Source organism: Naegleria lovaniensis (genome assembly GCF_003324165.1).
Source record: "Naegleria lovaniensis strain ATCC 30569 chromosome Unknown tig014, whole genome shotgun sequence".
Lineage (NCBI taxonomy): Eukaryota > Heterolobosea > Eutetramitea > Acrasida > Naegleriidae > Naegleria > Naegleria lovaniensis.
The window spans coordinates 379,548-403,807 of NW_025407835.1; the positions used below are offsets into that span (position 1 = coordinate 379,548).

Sequence of the window (24,260 nt, forward strand, 5' to 3'; positions counted from 1 at the left end):
TTCAGGTTCGCGAAAAAGTGGAATTTTTTTTAACCACCATCAAAAAAAATGATGCAACTCACACCCGAATTACAAAGTCTACTTTTCGGTTTTTCATCAACGGAGGAAGATACACAGCTGGAACAACATTTAGAGGAGCATCATAGACATGCACAATCATCAACTACTACTGATTATCAATCAACAAGAAGCTCGGATTTTAATCATCACAACGATTTGAACAAATTATTTGCCGAACACAAAGTTTATTCCGAGAATGCTCTAGCCTTTATGAAGCGAAAGAAAACAGATGCCATGCAGACAGGTATAGAACCTTTTGATTCTATTATTGGTGAGATGAAACTTGCAGGATCCATTATTGAATTATACGGAAATGAAGGTCAGGGAATGACACAAACTTGCTATACAAGTATTTGCCATATGGCCATGCCAACACATTTCAAAATATTACAATTTTCAGGAGATGAGAAAACAAAACCTAGGGAAGGATATCATGTATTATATTTTGATTTGGATGACAAATTCGATCAACACCGATTTATTGAAATTATTGAAATGTGTATTTTTAAATCGTATTTTGATTTGAAGAAAAAGAGAGGTGAACACATAAATTATGATGACATTACGGAAGAGAATGTAGTAGAAGAAGTTTTTGAATCTTCTGAAAGTAATTACAAATCATTCATCATGGAAGTTTTAAGTCGAGTACATATCTTTCGTATTGATAATTCATTTCAACTAGCACTCGCGTTCGAAGCTTTGTACAAACGCCATTTGGAAAGTAATAAGCTCAGAGACAAGTATATTTCACAAGATGTGGATGAAGACGAGAATTTTCTCACTCAACAACGAGTGTCTCTCAGATCTGTGGATAAAGGAGATAAGGACGCTCTTGAACAACTCAACTCTTACAAGGCCATTGTAGTGAATAGTTTAACACAATTCTACAAGACATACAATGAACATGACAGAAAGAATTGGGAGAGGGCTATAGAGTTGCTTGTACTTTTAACACATGGAAAGCAAATATTTACTCTCGCAACAGTATATGACCCTTTCAGCAAAACATCTCGCCAAAAGTACAATCAAAAGAGGAATACGAGCTTTTACCAAGGAGCCAACAGACAATTTAATGAAGATCGATTAGCATCTGAACTCATACAGTTACATCGTGACGTTTTGAAGTACCCAACATGGACGCAACAAGTGAATTATCGTTTGCTTTTTGGAGGTGATTATCCTGATGCTTCATTGATGCCAGCAGGGGTCAAGTATGCATATCTACAAACTCTTCATAGTGGCAACACTGCCTCTAGCAATTTCCAAATTCCACACGGATACAAGGATCTTTTTAAGATTCAAATATTGGATCACGGTACCTTGTTTTTCAAATAAACATGGCGAACACTTGTTGTCAATGTGTAATTGATGATCCTCTTGTCACAAATTAAATCAACCAAGAATTTATTGGTTTATTTTCGTGAATTGGTTAGTAATAATAAAGTTCCTTAAACTTTCTTCAAAATTGAACTGCACACCCGACAAGTCAGAAGAACCATTGGGCTGAGTTTGCTTAGGTGGTTGTTGCTGGATAACCTGCGAAGTTTGAGTTATATTACATGGTTGTGTGAACACAGATAAAACCTTATCAACATCTCCATTTGAAGGCATGAAAGCCTTAAGTTTTAGGGCAACCTGCAATAAAAGGTTACCCCATTGCTTTTCAACTCTTGGATATCGTTTGTTGATGGCAACAAGAATAGAGAACGAAGTCTGTAATAAATTGTACAGGTCGACAAGGTCATCTCTTGATCTTCGACCGCTCTCTGCATCTAAAATTGTTTCATAGTGAATTTCGGTGGCCTTCGCAACAAATGGAGCAATCACAGCGTGTAATAACAAGAAATAGTCCGGACAAGATATGACAGTAATATTTCTAGCATATTCCTCAACCAGTGGACCTTTGACGCCACTGTTGTGTAACAACCATGCTCTAACTCCATTGTTCACACAAAGTAGCAAAGCTGTGGCCAGTTTTGTTTGTAATTCAGAATAAGTACGCATTTGTTCATGACCAGTATAAGCATTTTCCATTTCGTTCAAAACAGATAAATATTCTGGAAGGGTATTCGAGTCGAGACGCTTTGTCAAAATTGTCAAGTCAGATTTCGATATTTTTCCAGTAAACAAAATTATACACTCTGCAATAAAAGCGCCAATTTCTTCCATGAACGTATAACCTTTCAAAGCAAAATATCCAGTTGTCAGTGGTGGCATAACACCCGATCCCAAGAAGCCAGAAATGCAAGCAACAAGTTTTAACTTCTCAACTTTAAACTCGTCTTCAGTAAGATATGCGTACATGGAGGGGCAATTTTCATCAACATCTCCAACAAATCTCAATGCGACATCATTAGAGACAATTCCAGCTCTTTCTTTTCTCCTATTGATTAAATAAATATCAGTAGATGTTATAAATTGATATGCAGTATCAGTATCTCCAATTCCTGCACAGTACAATGCTAAATTGCTATAAGCTCCAACTACTATAATATTGTTTCGATCTTTGATATCCTTGAGCTCCAATAAGCTTCTATGGTACGCTTGTTTGGCTTGCAAAGGTTCACAAAATCGTTGGCATGTTACGGCATAGATAGCGTAAATAAGAGCAAGTTGATCTGGGCTGTATTGACCTCGAACATAGTGTGGACTAAAAAGTGCATCCTCCATAATTTCTGTACTTATTAGAGGATAGCCCAAGCTTATAACTTCGTCATAAAAATCAATGGATTTCCTCTTGATCGCACTAATGTTCAAATTTTCATTGGAGGCCATGTAACTTTCCAAGCTATATGAATTGTTTACCAAATCTTTTACTCCGTTAGAATCAGCAGATCGCATCAGAGTGTCCAAAATTTGAAAGATATAGGCCTTGTCAGGGCTAGAGAGCAATATTGAAAGTAGCTGACAAAGAGTGTTTTGGGGCATATTGGGATTTGATAGAGCATTAAGTAAGGCCTTTGCGGACTCCATATCAATTGATTGGCCATTCACAAAATGGCTGGGGTTAATGTTATTTTGGCTCTCGTTGCCAGTGTTTGGCGCCGTAACAATCATGCTATTTTGATTGTCATAAACAATGTTAGTTGATTGGGACGAAGTGGCCACGGTTGTTGGTACAGGATGAATGGTTTCAACATTTGTCTGCATTTGCTCGTTTGTTAGTGAAGGACTGCTTTGATTATTAGGAGAAATTATGATATGTGTTGTGTCAGGCTTGAGCTGATTGGAGTCAGATATAACAGTTTCGAGATTTTGTTCAGTCTTGATTGTCTTCTTTTTTTTCTTTGCGTCTGTTTCTTCTGATTTCTTGCGTTTCTTTACGTTTGTAGTGTTTTCAAATGTCACATTAGTTGTAATCTTCATATTTGGAGAAGAGGAGCCTGAATTGCTGTTAGAATCAAGTTGTGATAAATCTATTTCACCGGCACTTTGAGGTATATATTTGATTTGATCAAGGGAAGTGTAGGGTTGAAATTGTTCTGAAGCATTCAAAGCTCTTCCTTTTTTTCTTGGTGTTCTGTATTGACATGGAATACCTTTGGAAGCGCAAGAACTGCATGACGGAAGAACTCTGTTGCATCTCTTGTGCCGCTGTCTGCATTGAACACAAGCAATTGGGAAAAGCTTAGCTCCACTACAAGCCAATGCAGATGAAACGTCGTCCAATTGGTTGTTCACAGAAATTTCCATTTTTGATTGTTGGGTTGTGATATCCTGATCGAATTTTGTGTTTTCCTTTTTGAGCTTTTTTTTCTTTGGTGCCTGTTGTTGATGGTTGCTCTTACTTGGTGATGTTGTTGTTGCATCACTTGGAGCATACATGTTGAATGTCATTTCTTGATGTGATGATCCTTGACTTGGTTGTTGTTGTTGAGGATTAAATTCTACGAACTTTCTGTCATATGAAATAGTGTTGGGATAATCATACGTCGATGTAAAAGTACGAGGGGAAGATTCTCGTGGTTGTACTACGCTGACATGCGACGATGGCATGACGTTGTCTACCACGTTGGAGATGCTATTGGTATTACTACTAGGAGTGTTGGTCATCATATTCGGAGAAGAGCGTTGAATTTGATAGTTCATCATGCTAGGATTATTGTGTTGTCTGTACTGGTGTTGTGTTTGTGAGTTGGCATACAATAGAGACGAAGAGAGGGATTGAGTATTTAATGAGGTGTTTTGTTGTTGTGGGATGTGCTGTTGATATGATGTGGACGGTATCCTATGTTGTTGATCGTATGAATGCAAATTACGGGTGGGTAATGTTGATGGTTGTTGTTGTTGGTGATAGTGATACAAGCCGTGGTGCGGCGATGATTGATATTGCATGTTTGTTGTTGATGATGATGGCATCACATTCATGCCCGACAAGGATGATGACGATGGCATTCGTTGTGGTGGAGTGTAGGGTTGTGGCTGAGAATACGACAAAGACGAACCGCTCAAGTGTTGCTGCTGCTGTTGCATCCTGTTACTACTATCCACAGGTAGACCTTTCGGCATAGAAGACGACAATGATTGTAATGGTGGTGGCATCGGAGATTGATTCATCATGCGTTGTTGTTGTTGTTGTTGTTGTTGTTGTTGTTGCTGATTATGAAATGGTGAAGAGTACATGTGAGGAGAGGAGTAGGATTCATGATGAGGGAGATGTTGTGGTTGCAATGAAGGAGTTATTAGAGGTGGTGTTGTCGCACCCTTTGAAGTATTGCCGGTAGTTGAAATGCCTGTGGTCGCAGAGAATGCATTGCTTCTCATTTTTAATAAATTATGCTGAATCAGCCTTTTGAAGCAATAGTGAGTTGTCCGAGTGAGTCAGAATTTGGCAATTAAAAGATATTAATTTGGTGAGTTTTTTTAAAAATTGATCATACAACCTAGGTGCTTACTCTTACAGAAATTGGTTGACCTGCGAATACTATTGCCGAAAAAAATCAATTGGTTGACCAAGTACAAATGCATCTAGCAGAAGAAATTTGTCGTGTTTGTATTTTCACAAGCTGAAAAACGGAGTCATTTCAAACTGGGAAGAGAGATAGACATCTCGTCGGTGTTATGAACCACAATGGCAAGCATGTACGAACGTTGTTTCTTCAACAGTTCTTGGTGTGAATTAATCGTCTCGACCCAAAGCAAAGCAAACGAAAAAAAAGCAGGCAACACATGCTACAACACTCAGAATTATCAATCCTAAACCATAAGCAATAGAAAAAACAGCAACAAAAGGAAATACTGTTTGTAAAATGAACGAATCTAGAACAGCACCAATTAAAGGAGCTACAATATAGATTGGGCTAACAATAAGGAATAAAACAAAACCAAATCCACATCCAGTTCCCAAACCAGCCCAAAATTCTTTGTTAATAATAAAAACTATCATTGGTACAAGTAAAAAGCCCAGTGGAAGACATCCTACAGCAGCATAGAGAGGAATAAATATTAAGGACCAAGGAATATTAAGGGCGTATTCAAGCCCGTCAATCTTACAATTGTTAAAAATTAATTGTCATTAGTATTAAAACAACAAGTGAAAAATTATTATGAACGTTTTGTTGTGAACAAGTAAATACTACCAACCTTGGCAAATAATAAAATAATAAACAACACAGAGAAGGCTAATAAGAAGCCGTACATTATTGTTGAAACGTAAAATCCTGCAATCTCTTTTGCAGACATTTGCAAACTACGTTCAATCAATGGGAAATTGAATTTTCAAAGCCAACATTTTGGTGAGCAAAAGTCATGTCCAAATTTCACAAACTCAACGCTTACCTTGATTTCAGAGAAGGAATGCCACACATATAAGATAACAAACACCATACATAGGCAGGAATAGCAATATAGCTCAAAATTGGTAAATCTGGAAAGATAGCATACTTCAATCCTCCAACAAGCCATATATAGGGAATCCACATCCATGTAGAGCTAAATAATATAAGAGTTTGTGTAGTATATTCAATACGAAAATCCCCCAACTGTTTTGAGGTCCAAGCAGGATAAAATTCATATAAATGTGAATGACGAGCAATCATCAAATAGAAATAGGGGACTGTAACAATTCCGATTGATAGCCATGAGAATAACCAGTAGTAGGTTCCAATATCATTAGGAATGTATTCATCCATGGAAAGCGGAATTAAGATTAATCCAATCACAGCTGAAACGATGGCAACGACGATAAATCCTATCCAAGCTCTAGTAATACTGTCCTGTTGTTCATAGTCTCTGTTAGAGATGTCATTTTGCTTATTTTGAATGATGTTATTTTCAATCTCCATCACTCGTTGTTGGACAAGTTGTTCCTTCTTGTATTTGGCGTATTTTGATTTGAAGGATGGTTGTATCATTTCTTCATCATTGTTTGTAATGGGTTGTTGGTCTTGTAGCTGCACAGTGGTCATATCTTGATTGATCTTGTCGAGTTTTTCTTGCATGAAAACTGGAACCTGATGAAGTTTTGTGTAAAACAAGTTGTCCATTCTTGCCAATTTCCATTTTCCGAAATAGGTATGGTTTTTAGTGAAGACATTATATTGATCGACCTCATAAGGTTCAATTAAACCATTTCGACCTTTTTGACCTTTGCTTGTCCAAAAGTAATCGGATGAGGCACACTTGTTGAAGTATTGATTCACAGCTGACATTTGTAGATTGTTTCTCTTATCCAAATATTCAAGGATCTATGATTGTGTTGAGTACGGTTTTGATTTGAAATTAATAGACCGTAGATTGTAGAGAAATAAAAATTGATGGAGTGGAGAATTAGTATACTTACATGTTCAAGAGAATCATTGGGCAATTGGTTAATGTTCACAATATTTCTACCTTCTTGCTTTAACTTTTCAATCTCCTCGACTGGTATTGGAATAGACGGATTTTTATCCCATGTTGTTGGAGCAACATAAAGTGCCTTTGGTGGAGGTGCTCCACCATTATCCAACAATGTACTTGCATCACATTCTTTCAAATAATCCACTGTTTGTTGCACATCATTATCGTTCAATTGTAACAAATTAAGTAAAGTACTATCTTCAACGTTTTGTATGTTCTTGGAATCTTTCAATTTCATTTTGACGCTTCTAATCTTGAGTTGCATATCTAAGGTAAGAGCAGAATGGCGTCTCTTGGTCTTATCTTCATTGTAAATCAAATTTAAAGGATCATCTACTGAAATATCACTGGAGCTCTCATCATCCAAATTATCATGGACATCATGTATCACAATTTTATCGGTATTTTGAACGTCTGTTCCACCATTACTACTTGATGCAACCACAGGATCATTAGTACCACCATTATTGTTTTTTGAAAGAATGAATTCTAGTGTGGTATTGACATCTTCATTGTGATCCTCTAACAATTCAGCCAATACATGGTCATCTTTCTTTTCGAATTGATTAGCCATTGGTGTCTCACGAAGTCTCAACCGTAGAGTTCGAACTTTCATTTGCATGGACAGCGGCAAGGCTTTCTTTGGTTGTGAAGGTGATTGTTCTTGGGTAGTGGTGTCGTCGTGTGGATTTGGCAGTGTGCTTGTGTTTCCATTACTGGATGATGCTTGTTTCCCATTGCCATTATTCGTGTCCTCGTCTTCTTCAATCATAATCTCCGAACTACTTAAATTCAAATTGTTTGTATTGACACGACCCGTGTTAACACTACTGGAACCAGTAGTGCTTTTAGATGACTTTTCCTTATAGTATTGATCCGTAATTTCAGAAATATTGACTTTGGATGGAGTGGGATCCCTCCCATGAACCATTGAAAAACTGGCCATCAAATCTCCTCCGTTCATTTCAATGAGCTGTTCAAGAGTGGATATATCCGATGATCCATACAGAGTGCTATTCTCTGCCATGAGCATTCGTTTCAGGATTTGAGCCAGATCCGAATAGGTCTGCTTCGAGGATGATGATGAAGATGATGCAGACATTTTTTGTTGTTCTTTTGGCGTGATCTTTGAACAAGGAACATTATAGTCGTTTACAAGGTTCCAGTTTCAAAGAATGGAAATAATGTGATGTCAGAAAAATGTTTCGTCAACCTTTCCGCAAAAGTTGGTCATTTCCTCTCCATCAGCGTTCTTCTCACTTTTTCATTCAAAAAATGATTCCAAATAATAACAACAACTACAACAACCTACCATCATCATCATATTACTCGACGACCACTAACCACTCGGATCCAAATTCAACAACCACAACCACAACAGCTATTACAGAAACAACCACTGCCTCTTTAAATTTTCAACATCCTTGGTCTTCTGATGATTTTAAAAATCATTTACAAACAACGGGAGAGTTCATTACTGAATATTATGAAAAATTAATTCATGCATCATCATCAAAGGATCAATCCTTTCCGGTATGCTCTCAAGTTCAACCAGGATATTTAGCCAAGTTGTTGCCATCAGAGGCACCTTTGAAAGGAGAACAATTTGAGGATATTTTGAAAGACATTTCGGAAAAGATTATTCCTGGAGTTACACATTGGCAACATCCAAATTTTTACTCGGTGTGTGTTATTGTTTGAATAATTTACATAATCTTAATTTTAATTAATTTAAATTATTTTAAAATGAATAATTGTTGATATAATTTTTAAATAATTATTTCTAAATTATTGACCTATATTTTCATATTACTCATCATTTACAACAGTTTTTTAGTGCCAACTTTTCTTACCCTGCTTTAATTGGTGACATGTTTTCTGGAATGTTCAATGTAATTGGCTTCTCTTGGATCACATCGCCTGCATGTACTGAGCTTGAAACTATTGTCATGGATTGGCTTGCAAAAGCGTTACATTTACCAAAATTTTATTTGAGTGAAACAACTGGAGTAAGTGATTTCTCATTTCACACGTGTGTGAAATTCCAAAAAACAATTATTAATATCAACTATACACATAGGGAGGATCCATTCAAGATACTGCTTCTTCAGCAGGAATTGTAGCTATTTTATCAGCTAAAGAGGCTAAACGTTCTCAACTCAAATCTCAATTAGGTCAAGATCAATTCAATGAGGCTGATTTTCAATCTAAACTCGTTTGTTATGTTTCAGATCAAACTCACAGTTCCATTCAAAAAGCATGTATGGTTACCGGTGTGCTACATCTTCGAAAAATTCCATCTTTTCCTTCAACATATGACATGAATTACAATGAACTAGAAAAAGCTATCGAACAAGATGAAAAGAATGGCCTTATTCCATTTTTTGTCTGTGGAACCATTGGAACTACATCCTCCACAGCCATTGATGATTTATCGAAAATTGGACCCATTTGTAAACAACATGGAATTTTCCTTCATGTGGATGCTGCCTTTTTAGGAGCGACATTGTTGTTGCCAGAATGCAGAAACAAATTTGTTGGAGATGAATGTGAAGCTTTGAAATACAGCGACTCATTCACATTCAATCCACACAAGTGGATGTTAACAAATTTTGATTGTTGTGCGTTTTGGATTAAGGGTATGTTGTGAAATTTTGTATTTTTTTGAATATATTTTCACCATGATGGATGTAAACGCTACAACATGAATTTATCATAACAGAAAGAAAACATTTAAAGAATGCTCTTTCGATTGATCCAGAATATCTCAAAAATAAGGCATCAGCTACTGGCCTTGTTACAGATTATAGGGATTGGCAAATACCATTGGGTAGAAGATTTAGATCGTTAAAGTTATGGTTTGTGATGCGAATTTATGGAATTGAAGGACTTCAAAGCTATTTGAGACATCACATTGAATTAGCAAAATATTTTGAAAATCATATCCAACAACAAGCGTCACGCTTCGAAATTGTTGCTCCTCGAGTTGCATCTCTAGTATGTTTTCATGCAAAATTGTCCACCGAACACGAAAAAGAATGGACGTTGCAAAAGGAAAATCGTTTGAACGAAATACTAGTAGAGAGAATTAATGCCAGTGGATTAATGTATCTTAGCCACACAGTGCTCAGTGGAAAATATAGCTTGCGAATGGCAATATGTGGCTCATTTACCAATTTTCAACATGTTCAATTTGCAATTTCCACAATCGAAGATCATTTGAGCAAGTTGTTGGAGTCTGTTAAAAACGGAAGTGTTGCATTGTGATCCACATAAATACTAGTGTGATTTATTCTTTCAAACTTTTTCAACAAACAACAAACTAGCATAATTGCTTAATGTATGAACCTTGGAAAACAAAATTGGACATTCCAAAGAAATACATTTTTCTTCAATCGATGGAAATTTAGAGTTTGGTAATAATCCATTTGTCATATCCAATTCATGGTTGCAATGTCGACATATTTCAGAAAGCATATTCTTATTCTTTTCCACACTTCTCAATCGAAGCAATAACACCAGTGGGTATTCCTTGCACTTGACGCACATTGGCTCTTCCGAAGTCTTTGTTCCTTCGTCATGGCTCAATGACTTGCAATCAATGATCGCTCCACAACTCACACAAGGCACACTAATGGGCTTGAAATATCGCTCAATAAAATTTTTGGATTTTCTAAATAATTGTTTTCTCCAATCGGCCATCAAATAAACATCACGTTTCGGTAAATTCATATACCAAACATTACAATTCACAAAACATAACGAAAATAATCGATCCAAAGAGGGTAACAATTGTCGTGTGATGTAATAATTATAATGAAGACGATATTTTTGACGAGTGTTATGAATTACTACTTGATGATGGCAGTATGACGTATTACTACTAGTTCCCATACGATCTGCAATATAATACTTCGGATGAATGACCATATCTGATAATTTTGCCTTAGATGGATGTAAGGGACTGAACACAACGACATAGGGAACTCGTTCATTAAATCTTGGCTCTGCTCTTGGATCACGTTGCATTTCTCGAATTGCTACTCTTGCAGAAGGAGGAAGATTCTTCTCAGATTTGTAATATCCAAGTTTGACCTTTTTCCAAAAAATAAAATCTTGTAACGAGCACTTTTCTGAGATGATTCTATAGAATTGTCTGGATAGATAGGATTTCACAAGAGAAAAATCAAGAGTTTCAAATAGAATTTCTAAACTCTTTTCCATTAAACTTCGTACCATTAAACAATTGTCTCTTCTTACGGCTTCAATGCCTTTGCAGAAAAGAGTACCTTTGGTTTGTGAAGGATTTTCAAAAGCTAGACCGACATATCTCTTCTTACTGACCAAAAAGCTAGGATGAAATATTCGTTCCATTTGTAAAGTGATTGGTTTTGGATTCGAGTTGGTCACAATTCGAACAATTTCTTTGCCAAGTTTGAATGCTTCTTCTCGTGAACAGTCAATACACTCGACAAATAGCGAGTCGGTATCTCCATATGCAACACGACACTTTCCTTTGAAGTGTTGATTGACAGTTTCAATTGCATTTTCAAGAGTTTGTCTTGCAAGTTGCACAATAGCATCTGCTAAATCAGAAAGTGGCATTCTTCCTGAGAAATTTGCTGATGTATAGCCATAGGTGACATTGGCAATAAGCTTTAAACCTAACTGACGAGCATTAAGAATTCGTTGAGTTTCAGTATCTTCCTTACTCGTTTCCTTCATTGCTTGCTTTACCATGACTCGAGTGTTGAGAATTTCTGTACACATTCGTGGAAGAATTCCTTGTCTTACACTTGGTTTTACAAAAAGACATTGATTGGGAGTTATCAGAATATCTTGTTCAATAGATTTTCCATCGTTTCTGTTTTTTAACAATTTTCGCAATTCACTATTTGGTTCATAACCATCCAATGTTCCAAGCTTACTCTTCTTTTGATCCACAAATGCCATCTTTCCTAAACATGTACTATAACATAAATTATATGCAATAATAATGGATGGATAAAGAGATTGAAAATCTAGAACAATGACTGGATTCGTATATAATTTGCTTTGTGGCTCCATGACTAATGGTAAACACTCGATTGCTGCTTGTTCCATCACCTGCTTTCGTGTGGGTGAAAGAGCGACATAATTATACAATCGTGCAAGTCGAAGCATCATACTTTCTACTCGATATTGAGAGCCTCGGTTAAGGACTGAGAAAAATTCAATACCAAACACTTTCGCTAATTCTCCAGTTCTGTTCAAAAAGTCCAAATAGTTCAACAACTCGAGTGTGATGCTTGCCTTGGTGTAATAGTATTGAAGAATAATTCGATATTCAAAGCTGTCTTTTCGATGATGGCAACTGTTTGATAGGTCGCTAAGTGTTTGGTATGAATATTGTGGAATTCGCTTTCCGAGAATGTTAAAGGCAACATTATTTAGCGTGTACATATCCAGTTTCATTTCTCCATTCATAAGTCGCCAAACATTGATCACCACTCTTCCCTTAATCATCACACCAGATTGTTTGTTTCTTGCGTATTCTTGTGCCTTTTTCAAGATTTTGTCCTGTCTCTTGTCCTTGTTGGCATTATTGGCTTTGTTTTCACTTTGATAGAAAATTGAACGTGACAAGTCATAACAAATGTTCTTCCCAAGTACAGTGAATCCCCTCTCGATTAAATATCCAAGACCTTCAGTTTGCATTTCATATCCCAATAAAATGTCAGGATCTTCCTTGCAAATAAAATCAATGAATCCATTCAACAGGTCTTGTTCCGTGTTGAATTCAAAGAATCGGTCAAAATTAAGTGGAATACATGTTAACTTGTGCTGTATGATGTCACTATCCTCTAAATCTCGATTGAGCAATAGGATACTCTCTGTACTGTTTGTAACATCTGCACAATTTTGAGAGCAAATTACAATGGCTTGAACTGGATCATAAATTGGATTTGGTAAAAAATCTGCTCTTGTCATGACATGACATTCAATCGACATGACATTAATATTTTGCTTGGAGACGAGCTCCTTCTTATTTGAAGAGTCATCTTTTTCGTGAGCGTCTAAATTAAAGGCAGCCTTTTTTCGCTGGCTAGTTACAGATAACTCCGATACAAGTGATTGAGGTGCTCTTCTTCGTCTCCGTGACGGTGTGTTAGGTGGAGTGGTGTTGAGTGAACACAAATTCTTAGGAGGGAGTGAAGAAGCAACATCCAAAATGGGTTCATCAAACTCTGGAGATGGAATTCTGTTTGTAAAACTTTCAGAGTCATCACTTGAAGATATCTTTGGGTCTCTATGAAGTTCATTCATAACCTGCTTTAGTGTTGGTGGTCTTGGTGCAAATTCTAGTATCGTTTTGGAGTGAATGGTACTTGCTTTCAACTCAAATTTTGTAAAATGCTTTTGAAATGCAAAAACATCAAGTTCATCCAAGTGCTTACTAATAGGCATTTCTCCCTTCACTCTTTTTTTACCAAATATTGAAGAAAATCGAATAATGGAGCTTCTCTTACTTTCCAAATAATCTGCATGATTGCTGAAAAAAGGTCTTCTTTCGAGACTCTTGACCATACCTCGATATTCCTTTGCTGATTCATGAAGATCGTCTAGTACCATGTCTAATGAGGGAGGAGAGTGTTTGTAATTCAGCGTGTACAAAGAAGCCTGGTCATCATTTTCACCATGTGATGTCCCGCTTAACGGTGGTGTACCAATATTGTCATCTCTACCATCTTGTTCGGTATTTTCATATTGTGCGTTGGGAATAATCAAAAGTGGAGGTGATAAACTGTCTCGAACTTGGACCTCATCCTCTGGTATGAGTTCGCTTTGGTGTTCATGTTGTAATTGTACTGAACTAGTTCCTAGTATTGGTGAAGATGGTTGGTTGCGGCTTTCTTCAGCAATAATTGCAGCTTCTCCAAACAAATCATTCCCTTCTTGAGGTGGTTCAATAGGATTTTGATCTTCACCACCAACACTCATAGGTTGATGTGAAACCTCTGCAAATAGAAATCGTTCAGGTCTGACATCAAGTGCTTGTTGAAATAGAGAAAAAGAAATTTCCTGAGAAGGAATATTTGAAGACCCTTCGTGAGTAGAAAGTATTGATTTTTCCTGGAATGGAAAAAAGTTATCAAGAAAGAATTGGTCGTGCTCATTTTCAATATTCTTCTTTGGTGTTGATGCTGATTCTTCTTGAAATGAAACTTTTCTCTTTTTGCTGGGAAGTAGATTGCTCTTGTTTCCTTCATGAGTAAAAATGTCCATTGACTTGTTGGAAAGCTTTCTAAAACTATTGTTTTTCACCGAGTATTCAAATCTACAAAAATATGTGTCTTTTGGTTGTTCAACAAATTCTTCGGGAAGTTTCTCTTCATTCAAGAAGCTATCAACAACAATGTTGGTAGGAAGGTCCTTAAAGTACTTATCCACAAGAAGTACGTTGCATTTTCCAATGACTGTATCAATTAAATTAGTGTCGCAATGAGAAATCAAAAACACTTCATTCTCTCCATTCCACTCTCTTCTTCCACCTTTTGTTTCTTGAGGTCTATAAAACCACCTCACTGTAACAGTTTTAGATTGGCTATTTTTGTCAACAACACATGCAATATATGGCTTACAATTTTTTGGAGCTCTCAAATAAACAAACTCTCCTATGGATACATCTTCAATGGTGAATTTGGTATTCTTGTCTTTTTTTCTTGTAGTCTTGTCAGAATAGCCATCATATTGAGGTATAAGTTCGTACATGTCACCGTCGCTGCTGTCAGATGAATAGGTTTCTTCAGCATCAGATAAATGGTCGTCATCGACCTCAAGAACATGAATTGACTCATCCATGTCAATGACCTCCTTCATGGAGTTTATAATCTCCTGCTCCTCGTTTTCTGTGATATCTTCCATCTCTTCATCTTCGTCATTTTGATCCTCAAACCCCAGGTTGTTATATTCATCCTCCTTCAGCTCAAAATCTTTTTCTCGCATCCAATTTAAGATGCTTTCGAGCGCTTCATCGCTTTGGGTTAATTGAATGTTGTAACTGCTGCCATTCTGGTTGTGACTTGCCTCATAAGAACTTCCTCGTTCTTTAATTTCTTCATACGTGAGGAAAGCACTTGGGTACTTGGATAACAAGTTATTCAGAGCTTCTTGAGATTGCTTAATCGTGGGTGTGTCATCTCGCAATCCGTTTGGTACTTGGCTGGCAAATATGATCTCATCTTCTTCTTCGTTTTTTTGGACCTTTGATATAATATCTACCAAATTATCGTACATGATATTTTCAAGCTCGTTTTTCACTGTTGGCTCTCTCTCAAATGGTGAAAAAGGGATCGGTGGCTGTGAAATTTCCATATTGATGGATCGTCTCCTCTTTCTCTCTTCTTCCCAAATAATGTTCAGAGATTGAAGAAGCTTTCTGTCTTTTCCAAACTGATTGTCTTTTTCTTTTTCAAGAGAAAGTTGAACATTAATAATCTCTTGTCTATTCAAAATATCCCTGGAGAAAATGTCCATTTCAATCTCACATTTAGATAGCCTCTTGACATTCTCTGGTAAAATTGTTCCATAATTTGTAGCGTTTTGGCTGCATATCTTGTCAGTACTTTCGCAATTCTCAGCCGTGTGAAACGGTAACCTGAAAAACAGTTTTTCAACATGCAAGTCTCCCATTCCATACACGTTGTAATCCATCATGAACTGTAAAGAAAAAGGAATGTGGGCCTCATACACAGAAAATTTATGACCCATCACACTACTATTTCCGAACATGGCTGCCATTTTACCAACGTGACTAGGATTGTACACATAGACTTTTAAGAATAATTGAGGATTAAACCAGTATCCGTAGAATGGTGTACCTGTCACAACAACAATATCATGAATAAATTGTCTTTGGTTTTTGAAAACAGATTGATCTTGTTTGAAATTTTGTTGCATGTTGTTCGGAAGTGGTGTTCCATAGAGTGATCTATGAAAGGTTTGTTCAATAGTATTTCCTAAAACATGAATGAAATCGTAAACCTTTTTCATATTCAAGTTTAGTAAATGATCAGTACTCTTTGAATTTTTCATCGTTTCACCTTCCTCGAGGAACAATTCGTATGGAAATGACAACATAAAATACGGATACAATTGATGAATGTGCAAACAAGCTTTTTGTTTTGTTTCCTGTATTGTTCCATAGATATGCATAATAGGAACCAAATCAATATTTCTTCCTCCAAAGAATGAGCACTTTCTATCATCAAACAAAGCCTGAGGCAAACAGAGAGAGTACTCCAAGGAAAGTACTTGAAGACGCATCTTGTAACATTTTTTTGGGTTGATCTTCGACAAAGCATTGGAATTAAAAACAAATAATCTTTTCCAAATTATCTTTAAATGTTTTGAAATTATCATAGAGCAATTTTGATGATGTTGTTGTTGGTATCTCATGGAAACTCTCCGATGATGATGAATTTGAGTGCTTGAACAGCGTTCATCCAACACGAATGAAAATTGCATTAAAAAAATTAAACGCAAAAAATGATGAAAAACTGCCGAAAGCTCCAACGTGTGGCTAACCAAGTCAAGAAGAGCGTTCTCTCATCATCATCTCCTTCGACTAAAAGTACTCCTTCTCTTCTCACTACAACAACAACAACAACTAACAATCTCCAAAATAGATGTTTCTCATCAAATATTAAAAATTTGGTGGTTTTAGGAAATAGCGCTGTTAGAGAAGGAACTATGAACGAAAAGGGTCCACAACTCTCTCAAGTATATCCAGTGATTGACCATACGTATGATGCCGTCATTGTTGGTGCTGGTGGTGCTGGTCTTGTGTGTGCAGCCAACTTGGCTAAAGCCGGATACAAGGTGGCCTGTATTTCCAAGCTTTTCCCAACAAGATCCCACACAGTCGCTGCCCAAGGAGGTATCAATGCTGCTCTTGGTAATATGACCGAGGACCACTGGACTTATCATGCCTACGATACAGTCAAGGGAAGTGATTGGCTTGGTGATCAAGATGCCATTCACTATATGTGTAAGGAAGCTCCACAAGCTGTTATTGAATTGGAACATATGGGTTTACCATTCTCTCGTACACCAGAAGGAAAGATTTATCAAAGAGCTTTCGGTGGTCAAAGTATTAAATTCGGTAAGGGAGGACAAGCTAAACGTTGTTGTGCTGCTGCTGACAGAACCGGACACGCTTTGTTGCACACCAACTATGGTATGGCATTGAAATATGATGTCCAATTCTTCATTGAATACTTTGCATTGGATTTGTTGATGGAGGGTGATGAATGTAGAGGAGTGATGACCTATAACCTTGAGGATTCAAGTTTGCATCGTTTCCGTGCTCACTACACTGTGCTAGCAACCGGAGGATATGGTAGAGCATATTCATCATGTACAAGCGCTCACACTTGCACTGGTGATGGTACAGCAATGGCTTCAAGAGCTGGCTTACCAAATCAAGATTTAGAATTTGTTCAATTCCACCCTACTGGTATTTATGGTGCAGGTTGTCTCATTACTGAAGGTGCTCGTGGTGAAGGTGGTTTCTTGAGAAATGCTGAAGGTGAACGTTTCATGGAAAGATATGCCCCAAGCGTAAAAGATTTGGCTTCAAGAGACGTTGTCAGTAGAGCCATGACAATGGAAATTTTAGAAGGAAGAGGTTGCGGACCAAAGAAAGATCATATTCACTTGCACTTGGATCACTTGCCAGCAGAATTGCTCCATGAAAGATTGCCAGGTATTACTGAGACTGCTAAAATCTTTGCAGGTGTTGACTTAACCAAGGAACCAATTCCTGTTGTTCCAACAGTTCACTACAATATGGGTGGTGTTCCTACTCTGTATACAGGTCAAGTAGTTTACAAGAAGAGTGAAGATCAACCCGATTACCCAGTTAAGGGATTGTTAGCAGCTGGTGAAGTTGCATGTGCTTCTGTACACGGTGCTAATCGTTTGGGAGCTAACTCACTTTTGGATCTTGTCGTTTTCGGACGTGCTTGTGCTTTATATGTCATGGAAAATTTACCAAAGGATACCAAGCATAAGCCTCTTCCTTCAGATGCTGGACTCAAATCAATCATGAATTTGGATAGAATTTTCAATAACCCTAATGGTAGCATTAAGTGTCACGAATTAAGAAAGGAAATGCAAAGCGTCATGCAAAATTATGCTGCTGTTTATCGTAAGCAAGATACTTTAGACATGGGTGTCAAGTTGATTAAGGAAGCATACTCAAAACTTCCATATGTTAAATTGGGAGACAAATCACCAGTTTACAACGTTAACCTTTATGAAATTCTTGAATTGCAAAATCTCTTGGCTAACGCAGTGCAAACAATGATTGCTGCTGAAAACAGAAAAGAATCTAGAGGTGCTCACGCTCGTGATGATTATCCAGAAAGAGATGACGTAAATTGGATGAAACACACGCTTACAACTATGGACACTGAAACTGGTGAAGTGAAGATTGACTATAGACCAGTCCATAACTATACTTTGGATGAAAAGGAATGGCAATACATTCCTCCATTTAAGAGAGTGTATTAATTAAGAAAAGCGCTTGAAAATTATTCTGTATAGTTGCCATTATCAATAATAATATCAATTTAATTACTGGGTCATCATGACGAGGGACCATGTAACTTGCCAATAAAACAATCATAAATATTTATTCTTTATTATTGACTTGTGCTTTGTGGCAACACAATTTCGGTAAACACTTGTGGCTTGTGCAACTAGCTTCGCGATGATATTCCAGCAAACAAAAGAAAAAATGTCTCGGGAGTATGCGGTTTTTCAATGTTATCAATGTTCTGCCTTCAGCGTCAATCAAATAACAAAGAATAGAAAATGGAAATGCAAGCTTTGTGGGTCCCAACAAAGTATTCGCAAAATGTATGCTACATCTCACCAACCTAAAGATCTTCGACCTATCGTTCAACAATATAATGAGAAAAGAGGAGAAATTGAACAAGAGTTGATACAAAACGAGATGGAGTCGTTAGATCATCATCGCCATGTTGAAGCAACAACAGAGAGGGCGGAAGTGATTTACAAACAATCCACCCAGAGTAAATGGGCCAAATATAATCCCGAAGCATCTTCATCAACAGCACTCCATCAGCAATTTTCGGACGATGAAGAGCAAGACTCTTCTGACGTGCAAGTGATCACATCGCTACCACAGAAGGAGAAGAAGAAACGGAACAACACTAGCAAGACTAACAGCTCATCAGCTAGTTCTAGAAGGAAACGAAAAACCAAGAACAATGATGAGGACTCGGAAAATGATGACAGAAATGATTTGGATGATGATTATTCATTCATCCCTGATGAAGATAAGGCTTATTTTGAACCCTCGCAAAAGAAGACCAAACAATCATCTCGCGCTTCAAAATTGAGTAATGAAGATGATGATGATGAAACCGTCCCATCCAAGCCACCCCCAAAACCAGCGATCAAAACAACATCATCCTCAAAGTGGTCCAAATACCTTTGATTGGCTTCAAATTCAAAACGAATGAAGACAAAAACAACGCAAACAAAAAATGAGCAATTTGTTAGTACCACCAATTTTACTTCATGATGACAATGATCATTCGGAATTACCAGACGATCATCAATACGAGGAAGCAGATAAAAATGGTACGATGGAAGAGTCATCAGATCGGAGGCAAGCCTCTTCGTTATCGTCATATCATCATCAATTAGCTTCCTTGATACCTCCATTCGCCCGAGATATTCGATTAATTTTGAATAAATTCGTGGAACTGAACACGGCATCTCTCCGAGAGTTTAAAACATTGTGGATGTCTCTCAAATTTTCGTACATTCACGGAGGAAAACCTGATGAGGTGAATTATGACACCTATATCCAAGAAGTGTACACAACTTGCATTGGATATTTAATGTTCTCGCAAGAAAAGTCTTCTAATCAAACTAATAATGCGGACCACAACAATGAAGGAGCATCATCTATCGATTTATCAGTTAACTTTAGATGTAGAGTTGGAGTTATTTATTTATTGTATTATCTTTATTGCACGCAACCGAAACGAAAAATTGGAGCCTTTCAACAAAAACGAGTTCAAATCAAAATATCCATTGAAGCATTTCAAGAAATGTTAAAATTGTTGGAAGAGTTTATAAAGCGAGATTTAACAGAGCCATTTATTGTGTGGCATAGATTGAAAAGTCTCTCTGCTTTTGAATATTGTGCCATGGTGTATGTGGATCCATTGATGAGCTCTCTACGGAATCCTTTTGACAATGTAGAGGAAGAAATGTTGTCAGATGAAAGAGCAAAAATTGCAAAAACAAATCATGCGCCAAATATTGACTATCAGGCTGTAAAAACAATTGATGATTCTTATCAATCAGTTAAAAGCGACATCATAAGTGCCACTGAAAGAGCTCGTGACAATATTACCCATCAATACAATCCAGTTGTTGGCACTATATCCGTCAAGCATGCTTTGAGTTTAACCAAGCCTAATTTTGTGGACGAATTGAACAATGCAACAGCTGAAATTAAGTTAACTCCAGAACAGAAAATAACTCAATTTTTGGACAAGTATGAAAATGATCCTGCTGGCACCTCTTTAATCAAGAAAAAACGAAGAAAGAAACGAGTGGTAAAGAAGAAGGAGGAAGAGCAAATTAGACCAAGACCTAGCATGAAGAAGACCCCTTCGAAAGCCTCTCTGGAGGTCAGCCGATCTGTCAACGACTTTATAACATCAAATATCAACGACGACATTGAAGAGGGAGGAAAAAAGAAGAAAAAGTCTAAAGATTCAACAGAAGAAGGTAAAAAGAAGAGAAAGAAAACTAAAGAAGAGAGCAATCATGATGAAACAAGTGAGGAGCCCAAAAAAAAGAAAAAGAAAGAGAGGAACAAGGAGGAAGCAACCAATCAAGATGAGGAGGAAGAAAAAAAGCAAAAGAAAACTAAAAAGACCAAAAAGAAGTCAAAGAAAACAGAGGAAGAGCAAGACAACAATGATGATCACAAGGAAGAGAAACCAAAGAAAAAGAAAGACAAAAAGAAAGAAGCGCCAGAGAAAAAAAAGAAAAAGAGCAAAAGCAAAGATGAAGAAAACAATGGAGACAGTTCAAGCAAAAAAGAGGAGTCAGCGGAACCCGAAAAGCCAGCCCCACGAAGGTCAACCAGAGTAATTAAGAAAAAGAAATATGACAGTGATACGGAGTAGCTATTCTTTATAAACATACAACGAGCAATGATCAGGAGACATCTTTCCAAAGAATGTACCCATGGAGTTATTCAAATAATCTAAACTCGTGATTGGAAGAAGGTTTTCTGAAGGTAGATGTTGAAAAACACGCCCAGAGTTGACATCGAATAAGGATACATTTTTGAGAGCAGTGTATGCCATCAGAGTGGTTCCATTGAAGAAAGCAAATGGAGAGGAGTGATTATTTGACTCTAAATCTATAGCACCCGAATTTGTTAAATTGAACAATGCCGTTGGAGACTTAAATTTTCCAATAGGAGTTGGATGGTGTTCCACTAAGACCGGATGATTAATGAATTAAGATTTCTTCATACACAAACCTACCTCTTTCAAAAATTGTAAATTGGTGAGATGGTGGCAGCATGACTGTTGGTTCTGATATTACAATGTTGCTTGGGTTAAACCTTCCATTCTCTTCGTTCATTATCTTTTGTTTTGGTTAAATGGCCAAGACATATTCTAACAAGAAACTTACACAATGGTCAATGTTTCGTTTTGACTCTCCAAAGGTCGAGTAAGAAATTATGGCTTTGTGTGAAAACGAGTCGTAGCAAATATTGAAAGGATGAGGAACGTTTGTTCTGTTGTTTGCCTTTAAGGTAGTGAGCTGATCTTGAAACCAAGCCAATTTTGTTCCTTCACTCTCAGAATTGGAATGATAATTGTTCTGTACATTTAACTTGGCATGAAACACTCCAGAGCCAAGAGTTGCAAAAATTAATGAATCATTACTTGGGACGTACTGCATAGAAAGAATGGAGTTAGCGTGACTAGTTCGTGGAGTGTTGGGAACATCAAATCTAAAAACTACCCTTCCTGGCATTCTTAAATCCATACCACAAATAGCCCCATTTTCAAGCCCTGCCAAAAGTAGGCTATCATGAGTGTCATCCGGAATTGCAAGACAGTTTGGCACGTCCTCCATTTCCATATCAAAGATAATTCCGTTTCTAGATTTTACATCAACTACTTTTACAAATTTGTTATCAGTAGCACAATATATCAGATTGTTTTTTCTTGAAAAATACATATCATTGATATCAAACGCTTCCACCACTTGTTGATTTTTGTCTAGTGATATCTCAGTGGTTGTGTATTTGACGGTAGAATAAACTACAAGGGAATGTTTTTTTCTAGAATCAAAGCAAAGATAAGAAGGGTCATCCAAAAATCTAAATATTTTGTGTTGTGAGTGAATATTAAGCTCCAATACTGAGGTAAAAATGTTATTTTGTCTCAAAGATGGATCTGCAGGCGTCGTGACAATTACATCTTGTTCGTTGTCAAATACATCTCGTTTTCTTTTTTTTGCAAACTCATTGTTGGTGTCAAATAGTTTGATCTCAAATGGACATTCCTCAATATCTGTTTGCAGTTCTCTCAAGAATGGAATGACAGAAGAAGGAGTACTCTCAGATGTAATTTCAATAATATCGTGATCATCATGTACTAGTTCATTATTTTCATGTTGTGAATCCAAGAGCTGATGATTTTCAATGGAGTTTAAATAATTTGTAATTTTCTTTCGTAATTCCAACAACCGTTTTTCAAACACTCTTCGTTTCTTTCTTTCCACTCTCAATTTTGATCGAATGTCTTGCTTTTCCTTCTCACTCATCTTCTTGACTTTATGAATGGCAAGCCTATTGGCACTTGACTCGCCCAAGAATATGGGTCGTAATTCATTCGGACGAGCAGGCTTCTTGCACATTGGGCAGTTGGGTTTTGTGGCTAACCATTGGCTGATGCAACTCTGGCCAAAGAGATGACCACATGCAAGTGCTACTACTTTGTGTTCTCCTTCTTCTTTCCATTCATCTTGGCAAATCAAGCAAATATTGTCCTTTTCAGATTCATCATCATCAGCATCTTCTTGTTCAATCACATCATCATCTTCATTCGTGTTTTGTTGTCCATTCATTCCGATAGAATTTGGAATTTGTTCACGAATGATTTTATTCGTTGATGATGATGAAGAGGAATGGCTACTATTATTAAAGATAGCTTTCCCAATGGGATTGGATGAATTCATTGTTGTTCCGAGAGTTTGTACTTCATCTTCTTCTTCGTCTAAATGAATTACATGTGTGCTAGATTGTGCTGGAACCATTTTTTTAGTTTACAACAGATTTACTTTCTTCGCTTTCCTTGTCGCAAAGTTCTTTGATTTTCCAAGGTTTAATGGGTTGAGGATTGAACCAATTCAAGCTCACATATTGTACACTCTGTGTTGAGGAATTCCATGAAGCAAAAAGGACAGTTTTATGGACGGTATTTCCTAATCTTCCGATACTGATGATGAGATGAGGCTCAATTGGCTTATCTATTTCTTGTACATAGATCATGAATTCTGCATGATGCAATACTGGATCTCCTCGATATGCAAGAAAGTCACAACCAAATTTGTCTCCACTACTTAAAAAGAATCCACTGTTGTGTAAATCTTTGAAAACTTTGTACTTTTCTTGTTGGAATGGTGTTTGTGGAAATGTCCACAATCGAGTAATATCTTTTGGTTCTTCATATATCCGCAAACTAGTTTGATTGGATGGTTCATATCCTATTTGGAATTTGAAGAATACTTGAGATATTCCAGAATTATGACCCGATGGAGCTGTAGTCGAATTCGATTTTGCTGCAGGATTTAACATTAAGTCTTGTAATCGGGTGATATTTGATGAATGCAAATCTTCAAAAACTCGAATAAATCCATATTCAATTCCTAATGTAACGCTCTCGGGTGTTATCAAGCAAGGTAAAGAGCTAAAATCGTTTTGTTGTGTATAATTCGGAAGTGATCCAAAGGGTATGGCCAATATCCGATACTGATTTCTCAAAATTTCAACGCCTGTGTTCCATACGGAAATATTTAAAATTCTTCACTTTTACTCGTGCTTCTCACTTACTCTTAGAATCATAAATTAAACACTTGTGATTGGAAACAGAATCTCCAACGACCGCCGTCGGCACGAGGTAAACTTTGATCACTTCCATTTGTTGCATTTTTTATAATTCCGAATTTTTACTTGAATTTTCAAGCAATATTGAAAATTACAAATAGGATCGTTTTACAACATTGTTTTGAATTGTACTAATTAT

General features: G+C 36.9%; 9 protein-coding genes across 9 annotated transcripts; 5 read left to right on the forward strand and 4 right to left on the reverse strand.

Annotated features, from left to right (window-relative positions):
- Nucleotides 1-48: 48 nt before the first annotated feature.
- On the forward strand, nt 49-1,395 carry C9374_001663 (uncharacterized protein; the record flags this gene model as incomplete). The annotated part of the gene is made up of 1 exon (XM_044690995.1): nt 49-1,395. One exon carries the CDS (start codon nt 49-51, stop codon nt 1,393-1,395), a length of 1,347 nt encoding a protein of 448 aa, XP_044551323.1.
- A 69-nt stretch (nt 1,396-1,464) lies between these two features.
- C9374_001664 (uncharacterized protein) lies at nt 1,465-4,824 on the reverse strand (the record flags this gene model as incomplete). Its single annotated transcript, XM_044690996.1, has 1 exon — nt 1,465-4,824. One exon carries the CDS (start codon nt 4,822-4,824, stop codon nt 1,465-1,467), a length of 3,360 nt encoding a protein of 1,119 aa, XP_044551324.1.
- Nucleotides 4,825-5,179: 355 nt separating this feature from the next.
- On the reverse strand, nt 5,180-7,999 carry C9374_001665 (uncharacterized protein; the record flags this gene model as incomplete). The annotated part of the gene is made up of 4 exons (XM_044690997.1): nt 5,180-5,548; nt 5,644-5,749; nt 5,839-6,746; nt 6,842-7,999. The coding sequence occupies 4 exons, from the start codon at nt 7,997-7,999 to the stop codon at nt 5,180-5,182; spliced, it is 2,541 nt and encodes an 846-aa protein (XP_044551325.1).
- Nucleotides 8,000-8,172: 173 nt separating this feature from the next.
- C9374_001666 (uncharacterized protein) lies at nt 8,173-10,164 on the forward strand (the record flags this gene model as incomplete). The annotated part of the gene is made up of 4 exons (XM_044690998.1): nt 8,173-8,580; nt 8,727-8,906; nt 8,978-9,536; nt 9,620-10,164. 4 exons carry the CDS (start codon nt 8,173-8,175, stop codon nt 10,162-10,164), a joined length of 1,692 nt encoding a protein of 563 aa, XP_044551326.1.
- A 30-nt stretch (nt 10,165-10,194) lies between these two features.
- On the reverse strand, nt 10,195-16,203 carry C9374_001667 (uncharacterized protein; the record flags this gene model as incomplete). The annotated part of the gene is made up of 1 exon (XM_044690999.1): nt 10,195-16,203. The coding sequence occupies one exon, from the start codon at nt 16,201-16,203 to the stop codon at nt 10,195-10,197; it is 6,009 nt and encodes a 2,002-aa protein (XP_044551327.1).
- A 222-nt stretch (nt 16,204-16,425) lies between these two features.
- C9374_001668 (uncharacterized protein) lies at nt 16,426-18,453 on the forward strand (the record flags this gene model as incomplete). The annotated part of the gene is made up of 1 exon (XM_044691000.1): nt 16,426-18,453. The coding sequence occupies one exon, from the start codon at nt 16,426-16,428 to the stop codon at nt 18,451-18,453; it is 2,028 nt and encodes a 675-aa protein (XP_044551328.1).
- Nucleotides 18,454-18,679: 226 nt separating this feature from the next.
- C9374_001669 (uncharacterized protein) lies at nt 18,680-19,405 on the forward strand (the record flags this gene model as incomplete). The annotated part of the gene is made up of 1 exon (XM_044691001.1): nt 18,680-19,405. The coding sequence occupies one exon, from the start codon at nt 18,680-18,682 to the stop codon at nt 19,403-19,405; it is 726 nt and encodes a 241-aa protein (XP_044551329.1).
- A 49-nt stretch (nt 19,406-19,454) lies between these two features.
- Nucleotides 19,455-21,119, forward strand: C9374_001670 (uncharacterized protein; the record flags this gene model as incomplete). Its single annotated transcript, XM_044691003.1, has 1 exon — nt 19,455-21,119. One exon carries the CDS (start codon nt 19,455-19,457, stop codon nt 21,117-21,119), a length of 1,665 nt encoding a protein of 554 aa, XP_044551330.1.
- Nucleotides 21,120-21,199: 80 nt separating this feature from the next.
- Nucleotides 21,200-24,164, reverse strand: C9374_001671 (uncharacterized protein; the record flags this gene model as incomplete). The annotated part of the gene is made up of 6 exons (XM_044691004.1): nt 21,200-21,226; nt 21,279-21,436; nt 21,486-21,588; nt 21,637-23,231; nt 23,296-24,009; nt 24,068-24,164. The coding sequence occupies 6 exons, from the start codon at nt 24,162-24,164 to the stop codon at nt 21,200-21,202; spliced, it is 2,694 nt and encodes an 897-aa protein (XP_044551331.1).
- Nucleotides 24,165-24,260: the final 96 nt, after the last annotated feature.